The following is a 15,462-nucleotide window of genomic DNA, read 5'->3' as shown; positions in this document are numbered from 1 at the left end:
TTCGGTGGGGGGGGAGGAGGAAAGCCCAGAAGGGAGCGGGGAGGTGTGACGGGAAGGCAGGCGGCAGCAGCTGGAGGGACACTGGTGGGGCGGGTGGCGCTTCCGCAGTTCTGGGAGGAGCCCTCAGGTACAGGCGCCAGTACCGGCTCTGGGGAGTCAGCTGGCTCCACCGAAGTGGCAAGAGGATGGGGGCAGCACGGGACCTAGATGGGGCGGCCCCAGGCCTCTGCTGCACGGGCATCTGTGGTTCTTGCTGTGTATTCAGGACTCTTCCAGAAAGGATGGGCGCCAAAGGCCCAGATGCCACCTTGGAGAGTTCTTAGCAGGTGAAGAGAACTCTGGCTTTTCCCCTGTGCCCTGCAAGGTGCAGGGAAGAGTCTAGGATTTATAGGCTGAAGGCCGACTCTGAGTGCAGGCTTGACCCCTTTCCAGCTTCGTGGCCGTGTGTGATACTGGGATTTATGATAAGAAACATACATTTACTCTTCGTTTCTAGCACGGGGCTCCTAAAACCCTCAGAATTTCCTGAGGAGAGCTACAAAGGTATCTTTTTTTCTGTTAATGAGGTGACTTTAGGTCTGCACCTAAGGATGAGGACTGCTTGGCAGGAGAACCAACCCTGTGATTTGAGGGTTGGAACTTTTAGTCGCAACCCCCTGAAGTCTGGGGCAAAGAGAGGGGCTGGAGGTTCAATCAGTCACCAGTGGCCGTTGATTTAATCAGTTGTGCCTCTATAATGAGGCCTCCGTAAATGCCCAAAAAGGACAGGGTTCAGAGAGCTTCTGTGTTGGTGAACGCATGGAGATTCAGGGAGAGTGCCCCCCACCCCGAGAGGACCTGGAAGCCCCCAGCCCTTTCCCCACACCTTGCCCTGTGCCTCTCTTCCATCTGAGTTATATCCTTTTATAACAAACCGGTGGTCTAGTAAGGTAAATGTTTTCTCCAAGTTCTGTGAGCCCTCTAGCAAACTAGTAGAACCCAAGAAGAAGGTTCCTTCTTGGAACCTCCATGGGGACCTCTAATCTGTAACCCAGTCGTCAAAAACACAGGTGACAACCTGGACTTACAGCTGGCATCTCAAGTGGGGGGAGGCGGGTACAGCCTTGCAGAGCTGAGGCCTAACCTGTGGGAGCTGCTGCGGCTTCCAGGTAGGTAGTGGCAGGTTAAAGTGCAGGACACTCAGCTGGTGTCGCAGAATTGCTTGGATGTGTCGGGGAAACCCACACCCGCGCGCGGGTGAGCAGAATCTTACCTCGGTTAAGAGCGTCACTGCCCTGAGCCTCAGCTGTCTCACCTTTACAGGGAGAACAAGCCACCTCGAGGAGTAGCTACTAGAATTCAGTGCAATCCTGTGTTTGTGTGTGTGCTCTGGAACGGAAGGGACTTGGGCACCAGCTGCCTTTAATGTGCTGCTTTTCTGTCGGCTTGTTCACTTTCTGACGTCATTTAATTGTTCAAGGAGAGAGGTCCCCGCCCTGTGATGTTATACAACATAAAGTCACGGCTGGACACATCCATTTGGAACCAAAGCCCAAGCAAGTGTTCAAACTACCCAAGTCAGAAAATGCAAAGGACACACCACATGTGTTCCAAGTTATAAACCAAATTAGAGAAAATCCAGGGGCTTCTTGTCTTTCTGAAAAGAATTTGCTGGTTGGGTGGAGCTGACCTCAAAACATACAGAGATTTTAAACTGTAATGTGGGGAGAGTCGGAGTCTTTGAGGCTGGAGGTTTTTTAGGTCCTCAAACAAACGGTGTAGGATTCAGGGAGCTGTTCTATGAGCCACGTGCACATGGGAAACTAGGGGTGTCATGGTCTCTGTGTGCGTCCCTACTAAAAACCACACGTCCACGGAGCCTAAATTCCTGTTGACTTGGGAACAAGCCAGCCTCCTGTTTCCTCTCCAACAACTGCCAAGAGGGAATTGGGGAATGAAAATTCGTAGTTTTGAAGGCAAGAAATAAAAACAACGTTAAATGTCAGAGCTGAGCAATCCGAGTGTGTTGCCTGCTCTCAGAAGGGCATCGCCATGGGGACTCCCTGCCTTTGCACTTCCTGGGCTTCGCATCTCTGAGGCAGGAGCAGGGAGATGCCAGTTTAGGTCCACACTGTGCAGCTGGAGCTCCAAGTCTTTTCCAGAGGTTAGCATCTTAGTTAACCCTAAGATTGTCTGGCTTAGCAAGCCCCCAAGAAACTAGTTGTTCGGGAGGGTTAAGATTTGCTGCCCTCAGGGAACCTTACTGGGGTAACGAAAATGTTTTATATTCTCGTTGGGGTGTGGGTTACCTGGGTACACGCATTGGTCAAAACTCATCCAACAGTCCACTTGAGATCTGTGCTTCTACCATATGCAAGTTTGCCTCCACTGGGGGGGAACAGGTAATTTTGGTGCCCTCTGACTTTCTTGCTTAAAAAGATCAGGCTTAAAGCCAACCTTCACCGTGGTCAGTTTCCCCACCCAGCTCTCCAGTCGTGCCCCTTGCCATCCAGCCTCACTGCCTTACACATAACACACACACACACACACACACACACACACACACACACACACACATACACTCTCTCTCTCTCTCTCTCTCTCTCTCTCTCTCTCTCTCGCAGCATCACCAGCAGATGCTCACTTAAACATACGGTGTGTGGAGTTAGGGGGGCAGTTAGGTGCTGTGTGGAATGACAGAAAACTCAAGACCCAGGCATCTGCCCTTAGAGCACTGGGACTAGCTGGGGAGGTAAGAAGCCGGCCCCCACGGGGAAAGTTAGGAGGAGATCAGCGTCAGCTGGGGGATAAAGCCAGCAGGGGCCCAGTGAACTTGGAAGAGGCAAAGGACCTAGGGAGGGATGGGCAGAGAAGAAATGGGAAGGAGGTGAGGGCCCCATCTGACTCAACTGCATGTTCCCAAAGAGGATGGGCATGGGGGGAGGCGGTGAATTGCTCCAGCTGGGTAAGGGCTACCAGGGCTGCCAGCATGTGAGCTGGTGCCTTTGAGGTCCCAGAGGAGTCCCGAGCTGTCTTCATTCTCTTCATTTTCCTGTCTCCACTGTCGGCCTCTTTTCATTTTGCTTGCGTTATAAAATCATTACACACCAATAGCCCCAAACTAGAAGCAGCCCACCAAGAGGAGAATAATTAAACGATCCGTCATATACGTACGCTGTTAAAAAAGAGCTGAGCATATTTGAAAGTTGCTGAGAGAGTAGATCTTAAAAGTCCTCATCACAGGAAAGAAAAATGTTTGTAATTATGTATGGGGACTGATTGTGGGGACCATTTCCCAGTATATACAAATATCAAGTCATGATCTTGTACACCTGAAACTAATATAATGTTAGATGTCCATGGTACCTCAATAAAAAAATGAAGTGAGCTATCGATGCAATGAAAAACATGAAGGGATACATTAAAAGATCGTATGCTGAGTAAAAGGATCCTGGCAGAAAAGAGTGCACACTGTGAGATGCCATTTATACGACAGGCTAAACCAACGTATGATGGAGAAGCTTAGAGCAGTGGCTACCCCTGGGTGAGACTGGCTGGGAGGGCAAAGGAGAGCTTTCTGGGGTGATGGAAGTGCTCTACGTCACGGCTGGACTTTGGGGGACACAGGTGTATGCATTTCTCAAAACACATTGAATGGTGCAATTATGATTTGTGACTTTCACCATATGGAAACAGCACCTAAAAGTAAGAGCTGTGAACTACTAGTGAACCCTGTGTAGCGAGATGCAGGCTGAAGTGATGGGGGTGACATGTCCTAGGTTACTTTGAAGTTCATTAAAAAAATAAGATGCTCTGATTCTTTCAACTTTTCTGAACGCTTAAAAGCATTCATAATAAAGTGTTGGGTGAAAAAAAAATAGCTATACACACATAAAAAAAGTGGGGAAGGGAGACAGGGAATTGGGGGCAGGGATTGCATTGCTTCTGGAACATTATCCAGGGTCTCTCTGGCCAGTCCACCCTGCCCCACAGAAGCACTGGCCTTTTTGTAAACCACACGCAAAACGCCACCTCAAGGGCATTCCTGATCGTTCACCGATTATGTATCAAGCACGTGGTCTGTGCCCAGCCCCGTGCCAGGCGGAGGATGAAATGCCGTGGTCCCTGCTCTCATGGGGTTTGTCACCTACTGAGGCATTGACCAGGGAGCTGCCAGGTGACGACCGTATCAAAGTAGCATCTGGGGGGCCAGGGAAGTGGGCCCAGGCAGATCACGAATGGATGGAGAATAATGGCCCAGATTTATTGAGGACTTTATACACCGGCTCCTGTTCAAGCTGAACATGGATTAATCCAGTTAGTCCTCATAACCACTCCCTAAGGTGGGAACTGTAGCGTCCCCATTTTATACATCAGAAAACTGAGGTCTGGGGAAGTTAAGTCACTTGTCCATGATTATATAGCGAGGGGGTGACTGAGCAGGAAGCTGGGTCTGGAGCCCATGCCCTAAACCAGGGGTCGGCACACTTTTTCCAGAAAGGGCCAGAGAGGAAATACATTAAGTGCTGTGGGCCATACCGTCTCTGTCAGAACTACTCGGCTCTGCCGTTGTAGCATGAAAGCAGCCACAGACTATGTGTCAATGAATAAGCTGAGTTATAATAAAGTTTTATTTATAAATGCAGGCGATGGGCCACAACTGGCGCATCGCCTGCATTTGCCAACCCCTGACTCCAACCACCGATAGCCTCCAGTGGCTGGAGGTGTTCATGCTGGCGCAGAGGCAAGTGAAGGAACCCTAATTCCTGACTGTCACGTCCATGGGGAAGGGGGTTCAGTAAGGTAGCAAGGAACCGATGCAGGCATCGAGAGCCCAGGTCTCTAATTAACAATGAAAAAACAAAAATACACCCCTGGGTGCGTGTGGCAGTCCATTAGCCAAGAAAGCTGCAGAGAAAAAGGTGAAAAAGTGAAAAATACTCAGAAACCCCACAAAAGTTGGTTGTCTTTAGTCTTTAGAGACGACTTACAATTTCAGCAGCACTGTCCTTTGAGACTTTATGTGAATGTAGACAGGGTGAAGTTCCAAAGCTTTGGCTGAACCTGATTCCTTTTGAAAAGCCTTGGCCAAAGAGAACTGTCCTGCTTTGCCTTTTGCTCTCACTGGCTCTTGGTTTCTTAAGGGCAGGAAATCACTTTACTCCATCCTCGTTGCTGACAAGGATTGGAGCCTGGGGCTCATAGGGCGAGCTGGGCTGGGAATGCAATGGCCCCCTTCTTGGCAGAATCCACACAGTGTTGAGAATTAAGAGCTCAGAAGAGACTCTCTTTCAGTACAAGTCATTTGTGGTGTACGCCTGGGGGCTGGCCTCTCTATACTAACACAGCCGATGAGAGGGGGAAACTCTATCCACAGCCTGGCTGAGGGTCTGCAGGAAGTTACGCCACCAGCTGGACTGAGACGGGGCTGATCTCCCATTTGTCTGCGATGGATTCACCGGGTCAGCCCGTTGCTTTAGTGGCACGGAGATATGATTGTGTCCATTAGTCTTTGGGAGGCATATGGTATGGGAATAATTTCCCAGCTGGGGTTCAGCAGATGGTTGGCTCACAGGGATTGTGTGGGCAGGGGAGAGTCCTGCCCATTCCCTCCGACAGAACATTGCTTAGTGAGATGTGTGAGGCTTCTGGGTCCCCACAGAAAGGGTTGGCTATTTAGGGCATGCAGTGTCCTGTCACCAAAAGATGAACTAACACACCCATCTACAGAGACACCCACAGGTTACCATACCCACACCTGGGGGTGAACGGGGGCAAGGGTGACAAGAGGCACCTTGAACCTTGTCCGAACCACTCCTACTAATAATCACCACTTAGTTCTGTAATGAAATCAATCAACCTGCTTCATTTTCCTTTCTGTGAGCACAGGTGAGCATTTGACTCCCAGCAGGACAGTGTACATTGCTGGGGGTCGGGCGTAGTCCCCCAACCTGGCTGCACATAAGAGTTTCCAAGAGAACCGGGGAAAAATGAATGTCAAAGTCCCATCCTCAGGATGCTTGGAGGTCAGAAGTGGACTGACCCTTAGGACTTTCTCTTAAACTTTCTCGTGCGTCCGAACTGTCTGGAGCGTCTATTAAAATACAGGTTGATGAGCCCTGTCCCCAGAGTTTGCTGATTTGGGAGGTCTGGGTGGGGCCTGAGATTCTGCGTTTCTCACAAGCCTCCTCCCCCTGCTGCTTCTGGTCAGGGGGCCGCCCTGTGAGCATGGCTGCCCCGAGGCACCCCTCCTATTTCCAGGCAGCCGGCCTCAGGACCCAGGACAAAGCAGAAGGGGCATCTTCTCGACACCATGGAAGAAACTTTACCATCTTTGTCGGCCCAGTTGGCCCCTTAATACTCTCTATCTGCTCTGTCCAGTACTGCAGCCACTACTCATATGTGGTTCTTCTAATATAAATTTGAATTAATTAAAGGAAGGTAAGATTAAAATTTTTGTTCCTCTGTTGTTCGAGCCACCTTTCAATTGCTCAAGAACCCCATGTCCCTAACGGTTACCATACTGGACAGCACAGATGTAGGACATTTCCATCATTGCGGGAAGTTGTACTGGACAACGCTGTTCCCTAAGAATTCCAGAAATTGTTTTTTTTCTTCAAAGTTTGCCAGTTAACCCCACTGTATTACTGTGAAAAACAAACAAAACAAAGTATCAGAAATGGAATGTTAACTCTTTCCTCTTCTTTGCTTGGTCAAGATAGCAGCCCTCACTCACCACTTCTCATCAAGTTTGGGTGAAGGCCACAGACATTGAATGCAACAGAGATAAAAAGTTTAGTAATATTTTTCAAAATGTTGCTCCCGTGACCCATGTTATTAAATTTACCCTAAAAGTTGTGTGTCGAGCAAGCTGGAGGTCAGGTCCCCAGGAAGTAAGAATTAGGCCACACAGGATGGAGAATTCAAGTGGCCGAGGGGCAGTCAGTGGACACCTGCTGGAGGCCGAGAGGGCTCAGGCTGAGGATGGACCAGACAACGGTGCACCTTGAGTGTCCAGGAAATCGCCCGTCTCTACTGCGGAGCTGCCGTTTGCTCTCCATCCCTGGACTCACTGGTACTCACTGCCCCACACTCCGCAGACATGCTTTCAGGAGCCTGACTCCATGTCATCCTTTCTTACAGATTCGGCTAAACAGCAGGGGACTGATCTACTCCGTGGGCTTGCTCCTGGCCTCCGTCTTTGTCACGGTGGGTCTGCAGCTCTCTCCACTCTCCAGTTCCCATGTTCCCCCCCACCGCCACCCCCGTGGGTTCTGTGGCTACAGTTTGTTTGGACACCAGATGGACGTGGCCTTCTGGTAGATGGAGACAGTCAGCCACCAGATGCCCCATCTCATGGCTGTTTCTTCCAGAAGTGGATCCTGGCAACCCATGAGAAAGCCTTCTCCCTCTCTGAAAGGAGCCAGCCTCCTCTCAGAAGCTGGGTCCATCTCATGTCAAACACAAATTTTGATCAAAAGCCAAAGGGAGATCCCACTTTTTCTGCAAGATTAGTCGACGGAAGGTTATATCCCAATTAACTGACTATTCCAGGTTACTAAACATCTTCATAAATCCATGGATTTGACCAGTACTCAAAGACCGAGAACGGACTTGATTGACACTGCACTTTTATGCCACTGCACCACCTTGGCCATCACATCCATTTATACAATTTAATATTCCAACTCAACTGACACGTTTGGTGGGAACAAGTTCACACCACCACACGGACTGATCCACTTGAAGTGCCTGCTAACATACACACGTTACTGAATTTCCACAATAAGAGACGCAGTGTGTTTTCTCCTGAATTTTTCAAGGAAGTACCCATTGAATCACACCTGGTATGTGAACATACATATACTAGAGAACGGGAATTCAGAAGGGCAGGAGAAGTAATTCACAGCATCAGGATGCAAGTCCAATGTCAAGGTTTTACCAAAGTAAATACTGCCTTACACAAAAGTGAAAACCCATATAAATCCATTCTTTCGCCGTTTAGGATTTTCTTCAGGTGGGTATGACTTAGGGTTATACTTGTAATGGCCACACATGTGCTTAACGCACATGTTCTCCCATCTGGAGCTCACCAACCCCCCACCCCACCCCGTGAGGTAGTCACTGATATCAGCCCCATTACCCAGGCCTGTAGGGAAGTTGTGTGTGACGTCGGAGTGCTCGCTCCTAGCTTCGGGGCATCTCTGTGCTTCGCTGAAGCCCTACAGTGCTGGGAGACGGGGTTCACCACTGACCAGCTGTCCAAGCTGGGCTGTTGAAGGGTTGAGAAGTAGGTTTGGGGAGGAAGAGTTCAGACATCTTAAGTCTGCAGCGCCTATCTGACATCCAAGGGGCCAGGCCTGGACGGCCGTTGGAAAGACGAGTCCCAGTTCAGGAGCAATCTGGCGTGTGTTCTGGACACGCCAGAACATTGGAGGGGTTTAGAGCCGAGGAGTTGGAGGAGACCCGCAACGGAGTGAGTGTAGACAGGAAAGTGAGGCCTAGGTGTGAGTCCCGGCGCCCTCGGACAGTGAGAGGTCAGGATGAGGGGACAGGGTCGCAAAAGGAACAAAGAGGGAGCCACTGGGGAGGCAGGAGGGAAACCTGGCGCGCGGCTTCAGGGAGCAGGGGACGGGGGGAGGGGGGGGGCGGAGTCCAGGGAGAAGGACTGGGCGGGCCCCGCCCCGCGCCCTCTGACCCCGCTCTGTGCCTTGCAGGTGTTTGGCGTCCACCTGAACAAGTGGCAGCTGGACAGGAAGCTCGGGTGCGGGTGCCTTTTCCTATACGGCGTGTTCCTGTGCTTCTCCATCATGACTGAGTTCAACGTGTTCACCTTCGTGAACCTGCCCATGTGCGGGGACCACTGACCCGCGGCCGCCGCCAGCCGCGGCCCCTCCTTCTGTGCAATACGAGCCCGGCGCCCGAGTCTGGCCCCGCGGCGTGGTCTCTGCGCTGCCCACCGGCCTCCGCTCCCGCCCTCGGGTCCCCCTGCCCCGCCCCCGGCCCCCTCCCCGCCCCCCACCCCGGCTCCGCCTTCCCGCCTCCTCCGCGTGAAGACTTCGACACCCGCGTGAATTTTCAAGCTCAATTTTTGAACAGTGACTGAGATTCTAGAAAAACTGGCTGCTAACTGGCCCAAGCCAGGCAAAACTTAGTACATCCCTCGTCCTTTTTTAAGTTATTGGATGGAAGACTAGCCTAATTTATGACCCTAGACTGTGGAAGGAGAGAGAGGAGAGGGTCCATTGATGGTAGGGAGTGTTTGGGATTTCCTTATATTTGGCGCTGATTCCTAGGTTACTGGGTCTGGGGGGCTGTTTGGCTTTGGGGGATCCCCCTTTTTCTTCCTTTGCTTCCAGAGATTGAGAGTTTTTCTTGCGTCTTCTTTCACTGGGCTCTGGGTCCGTCGATGACCCACGGGTGTCCCAGCTGCGTCCTCTGGGGTCGAGTCCCAGGCGCTTTGGAGCTTGTATGGATTTAGTGCTGATCTGAGGAGTGGCTGGCGAGGCCCTGGGACAAAGGCGTGACACGTCACACCCGGGGGTCTCCGCCAAGCCCTGCAGGCCTTCCCTGGGGCGCAGGGTTTTACGGGAAGGAGATAGCTGCCCACCTGTCCATTTTGACCATCACTCTCTCCCCAGGTTCCTTCTAGCCTCTCAAGCAATAGTTGTTGCCTGCCTGCCAGAGGCCTTTGACTCGGGGCCCCGGTTAACCTCTCCATCCGAGAGCGCTAGGCAGCCAACGGCAGGAGCTTCCCCGCCTGTGAGTCCCTGAGATGTGTTCTCTTTGCTTGGTGTTTGGGGTGACAGGGAGTGACCCAGAGGCCAACACCGCTTTACGCGCAGGAGGTACAGACACTGGTTTCTTGGGAAATGGAGAGACGCGCACTTTGCACAGACGTGGCCCCTCGGTACTGAGTACACTGGACCCTGACCGTTGGCTCTAGGGCCAGCGTTCTAACTTCGGGACGCCGCCGCCCAGCAGTCCCAGCTCCACCGCTCCCTTCCGGGAGGGGCGGCGGGGGTGGGGGGGGCGGGAGGCGCAGGAAGGAGAAAAGAGAACGGACACCTTGGAAACCGCAGAATGTGTTCAGTGCAGACTCGCTCAAGGGCATAAGTTATTGTGGACGTTGTTGCCAATCACTGCTCAGCAGCCCTGCTAGGTTTTGTCTGATGCTGGATTATTACGCAGATAATTCCACCGAGTTGAGACCCACCCATGCTTGTTATACTTGTATTTATTGAAACTGTGGATTCTTGCCCGTACCGCCCCATGTATTTACTTTAAGCACTGATCACTTATTCATTCGGTATGGTTTTCCCCGTCCCTTGTACACATTCTGGTATGAATTGTAAAAATAACCTGCTACAGATGGGTTGAATGTTTGCCGATGGTGCAGACTGAGGCCGGCGTTCGCCGAGGGGCACCTGCCGGCCGGAGGAGCGGGAGAGGAAATCACCACTTCGGGCTCTCAGAGCCAAGACACACATGGATTCTGTTACACATTTTGCACTGGTTTACGGCGATTGTTTTCTTGGACGGATAGTGTAAAATAAACTTCTCTGTTCTGTATCTTTCCTTGAGCTGTGCCCTTTGCTTTCTCCCCTGGAGTGAGGAGGATGCAGGGAAGGTAAAAAGATGGTGTCAGCACGTGTTTACTGTTGCTGGGTTGACGCACATGGAAAGCTGGTCCGTGTCTGGCAGATTGCAGGTACGAGGTGACAAATCATGGGTCCCCTCTGAATCTTGAAGGGACTCTGGGCCTGTTGTCCTGTAGAATACATGCGATGTTATGTTAGGAATTCTTTCAACTGGACGTGAGAGGAAGAGCGTTCCAGAGCTGACAGTGATGTCCAGCAGGGCTCAAGTCACCATCCTGTCTGATTTTACTAGTTTTCAACTGTGAAAGTTAAGACTTCCCCAAAGTGGATACCTTAAGAAAGACAGTAACACGTAATCGTAATAAGCCGTATTCTAGATGACTCCCAAGAAATCATTATGGGGGACTTCCCTGGTGGTCCAGTGGTTAGGACTCCATGCTTCTACTGCAGGGGGCACGTGTTCGATCCCTGGTCGGGGAACTAAGATCCCGCATGCTGTGAGGTGCGGCCAAAAACCAAACCAACAAACAAATCATTACCGGGATCTAAAAGTAGACCAAGATTAGTAAACAAGCCAAGTTTCCACCTGAAACTCAATTTAACTGATTTATAGGAATCAGAAGAAACATAGCTGGTAATTCACAGCACCACCTTTTATTTAATTATGTTAAAAAATCTCTTCCCAGGTGGTGGAAAAATACTAGAAACTTAGCTTTGTTTTGAGTGTTTACATCTAAAGATGTTTTACTCCCATATTTGTGCTTCTTATAAATACACTCTAGACGTGGAGCGGGTATTATCATTAAGCAGATTGGTGCTTACAAAGCGTAAGATGCTTTTAGGTTAAATATTCTGTCATACTGGTCTTAATTAGTTTTAGTCAGTCTTTAGCAAAGACATTTGATCCAAAGCCTGAGGGTTTTTTTGTATTTTTTTTTTTAACTCATTTGCTGTGAAATCTTGAGAAACCATAGTTCCACGCTAAGTTTCTCAGAGAGGAAATTCTGGGGCGAGTTTGTTTCCATGTTTCATGCATCACGATTGCTGATGTAGGAACTGGGGAGGTTTCCTTTCTGAAACGAGCCTCGGGCGTCTTTCTGCCCACATCTCAGCCATGCACTTTGGGTCTCGACCTGTCGATGGAGAGCGTGCTTCTAACTGGGCCGGCCGTCCGGCAATGCAGAACTGCTGATGTTGCTATTTTCACTGTGCTGGGATTTACTGGGGAGAGGTTGGGATGGATTTGAGGGAAGAACATTTTTTCAGTGTCTCAAACCTGATGGTATCACCAGAGGAACCCTTTCAGCCGTTTTCTGGGATTTGCTCGTTTTGGTAAACTCCCAGGCTGTGATCTCATGCACGAGGGGACATCTCTGTGGCCCTGAATGGGGCGGGGGGCGTGCACCCCGAAGCTTGCACTTCCTCCTAAATAGCTTAGTTGACTGCACAGGGAGTACTGCCAGAATGTCCTCTTTCTGGAAAGTGTGTTCCCAACGTGGCCCGGGCCTGCCAAAGGTCACTGTCCCCACACGTGCCCTTAGGTGGCCTGGGATACGCTGAGAGGCCATGATGGGGGAAGTTTCCAGATGGCTTTGCCCCTTCCCAAAGGAAAGTTGTGGCCCCATCTTTCTAGAGAGAGTGCACTTTTATATGTACATGGTTTGTACAATATTTACCTCCAAAACGACCTGGAGGGCTGCTTATTATGTTTTCCTAAATCTGTTGCCTCTGACCTTTGCAGTTTAGTCCTAAATTTACAAGCTAGGGTTTGAGACTCTATATAGCTCAAACGGCAAGTCTGAACTTATTTTAAGCACCCAGGCTTCAAAGAAAAGCCTAAATATTTTTTTTTTAAAGGGAGGTTAGGGGTGATGATATGCAAAGTCCAGACAGTTTTCAGTTGTGGTATATAAAATAGGAATAACAGTCAACCTGCAATAAATATAATTAAGGGTAGCCTTAGAACTTTACCTAATTGTTCATGAAGATAGTCAGATTTGAGGGAAAAATAGAAGGAAATTAGAGATGGTGTGTTGCTCTTTCCGAGATTTAATCTTTTCAAAATAGGATGATTATCCCATTAATAGATAATTGTCCAATTATTCTGACCCATCTTGATCAACTATTTTGAAGTACTTAGATGGGACATCTCCATGTTGGATTTTGTGTAATCTCGTACTAATTAGTGTCTCATTTATTTTGATATTTTCTGCAGTGGCTGCTCAATACACACACACACACACACACACACACACACACACACACACACACACACACACACACACACACACACACACACCATCTCTCTGACACCAAAACTTTGTATGAAAACAATTCCGTGAATCTTTGAAAGTTTTCCAGTTATCCAGCTGTCTATTGCAATCCAGCTGCAGGAATGGGGTGGATCCAGCCAACTTTCCTCTGATAAATAAAAAGCCATGTGTCCATTGCCTCATCATCTAGAGATTCAGGGCACTCCAGAGATGCTGGAAAAGTCAGGGACTGAGGCCATGGACGAGCAGAGAAATAGCAAAAATGCACACAAGATAAATTATGCCTCAGGATTGATTTCACATTGAATTTTGTGGTTCATTTCAAAACACAGGGCAGGGTAATAAAACTCCACCAAAATCTTTCAGATGGCTTACTGCTGCACTCAGGACATTTATTTCCCTAATAAAATATACCCAGGAGTCCCATTAACTTTTTTACTGAACCTCAGTTTAGCAAACACTCTTGCCAAGTTGTAGAGCTTTTAAATATGGGGAATAATCGTAGTTAATACTCATTCTGGTTTTGGTCTTTCTTTTCGCAACAGGTGGGAGGAGAGGGAAGATGTAAGATGACAGTTTCAGCACATATGCTATTCAACGCATAAACTGAAGTCATTTCATAAGCAAACGAAAATATATATGAATCGCATTTCTTCTTTACATAACGTCCATCTTATCCTGTTTATCAAAAGCTGAATTTGGCGATATATCTTCCCGTTGGTTGGGACAATTAATCCAGTAGCTGATTCCAGAGAACTGCTTACAAAACTGGCAGTGAAATTTGACAAGGAATTTCCGGATGCCTACAGTTGTTTTCTGGATACTTCTGAGCCACGCCTACAGGTTATTTTTAAAAAGAGATGCACATATGTGCAACATGCTTTCAGAATAAAACGAATCTTTTAAAATTTTTTCAGGAAAAAAAAAATGTACCCACTCAGTTTCATATCTTTCTTTCTCATACATAAGTCAGACATTTCCCCCCTGTCCCATGACTGGTGAAGATGATTCATTCTTCAAATGCTACATACAGTACTAAGCCTATGCTCTGGTCACTTTTTTTTTTTTTTTTTTTTTTCAGTACGCGGGCCTCTCACTGTTGTGGCCTCTCCCGTTGCGGAGCACAGGCTCCGGACGTGCAGGCTCAGCGGCCATGGCTCACGGGTCTAGCCGCTCTACGGCATGTGGGATCTTCCCAGACCGGGGCACGAACCCGTGTCCCCTGCATCAGCAGGCGGACTCTCAACCACTGCACCACCAGGGAAGCCCTCTGGTCACTTTTACCCTAACCACCAACGGGTTTGAACCCAGATGCCTGCTGCTTTATCGTTAGGAGAATTTATTTTGTCCACTGGTTACAGGTTTGGGAAATACTAATTCTATAATATCTAAAAATTCATTGTCACATCAGGTTGAATTGTTCCCTCCAGTTACTTAAAAGTTAAATATTATTCAACTTCATATATGAAAAAATGCATTTACCCGCATTTCCTCACCTTATTGTCTAAATCAGTGTTTCCCAAATTCAAGCATGCATCGGAATTACCTGGAGACATATTAAAATACAGATGTGGGGGCCCCGCCCCTGATTTTTTGGTTCAGTAGGTCTAAGGACAGGCCCAAGAATGTGCATTTCTCACCAACTCCCAGATGCTAGCACTGCTGGGTCTCAGTCCCACTTTCAGAACCACTGGTGTAAATAATGTCTTTTGCCCATTAAGCCACATTTTTCCTACACCAGCGTCTACCAGTATCTTTGATTTACAGCTTATGGAAAACACACACATACAGACGTGTACGATTTCTTTCTTTCAAAATTCTTTTTTCTTTCTACTTCCGCAAAGATTTATGAATGGCTGAAGGTAGGAATAGAAATATGGCCAGTTCTTCAAAACCCACATTCTCTATCATCTGGCAGGGTGCATCTGCTCCCAGCCAAAGACAACCTTTAAATTAAAACTAAAGCAGATCAAAGCAAATGGTTTAAGATGAAGTTGCAGGAGAGCCAAGATTCTGGGGAAAATGTACCCACCATGTGTATTAGATTGAGAGAGATGTGAGCAGGCAACCACCAATTTCATTCCAGGTGAAAAAGATTTTGTTCTAAACTCCAACAAGACAAAGTATTGGTGAATAGAGGACACATTTTCTACACAAAAACTTCTGCTTGCACATTACAGCCATGTCTAAATAAGTTCCTAATCTAAAAATGTTGTTGTGATGCAAATCCGCCCAACAAAGATGTCATGACTCGAAATAAGAGGCTTGCACCAGCGTCGGCCGTCATGGCCCAAGTGCTTCAGACTGTCGCACGTGTCTGCATCGTGGCCTTGCCTATAAAACAGGAGCGGAACACCCCCAGCTCGAGATCCTGCCTGGGGCTCAGAAACCTGCATCCACAGTCGGCCTGGATCAGCTCCCACCCAGAAATGATTGCCTTTCCGAGGTGAGACCGTCACGGGCATGGCTGTTCCTGCGGCCAGACCTTAACCTGGACTTCCTGACTGATCCACGGGACCCTCAGTGGACACCCTGGGCTCTGGAATGACATGGTAAAAGCCAGATTTTTTATATCCACTAAAAGCTTTGCTCAGAGGCAGGAAGTGGGT

The 15,462-nt window shown here is 48.9% G+C and overlaps 1 protein-coding gene across 3 annotated transcripts in view; it reads left to right on the top strand.

Annotated features, from left to right (window-relative positions):
• SLC24A3 (solute carrier family 24 member 3) overlaps window positions 1–13,944 on the top strand; it is a 463,737-nt gene extending 449,793 nt beyond the window's left edge. For 2 of the 3 annotated variants that reach the window (XM_079944035.1, XM_079944034.1), the window contains 2 exons: window positions 7,123–7,188; window positions 8,697–10,615. In XM_079944035.1, coding sequence (XP_079800161.1) covers window positions 7,123–7,188; window positions 8,697–8,846 — 216 coding nt within the window. In that variant the 3' untranslated portion in view covers window positions 8,847–10,615. Of the gene's footprint in view, window positions 1–7,122; window positions 7,189–8,696; window positions 10,616–13,398 lie in introns of those variants that run through there. The other variant, XM_079944036.1, reaches the window with a different exon arrangement.
• Window positions 13,945–15,462: the final 1,518 nt, after the last annotated feature.

This window comes from Stenella coeruleoalba (assembly GCF_951394435.1).
Source record: "Stenella coeruleoalba genome assembly, chromosome: 15".
Lineage (NCBI taxonomy): Eukaryota > Metazoa > Chordata > Mammalia > Artiodactyla > Delphinidae > Stenella > Stenella coeruleoalba.
This window is presented reverse-complemented; position numbering and strand designations above follow the sequence as displayed.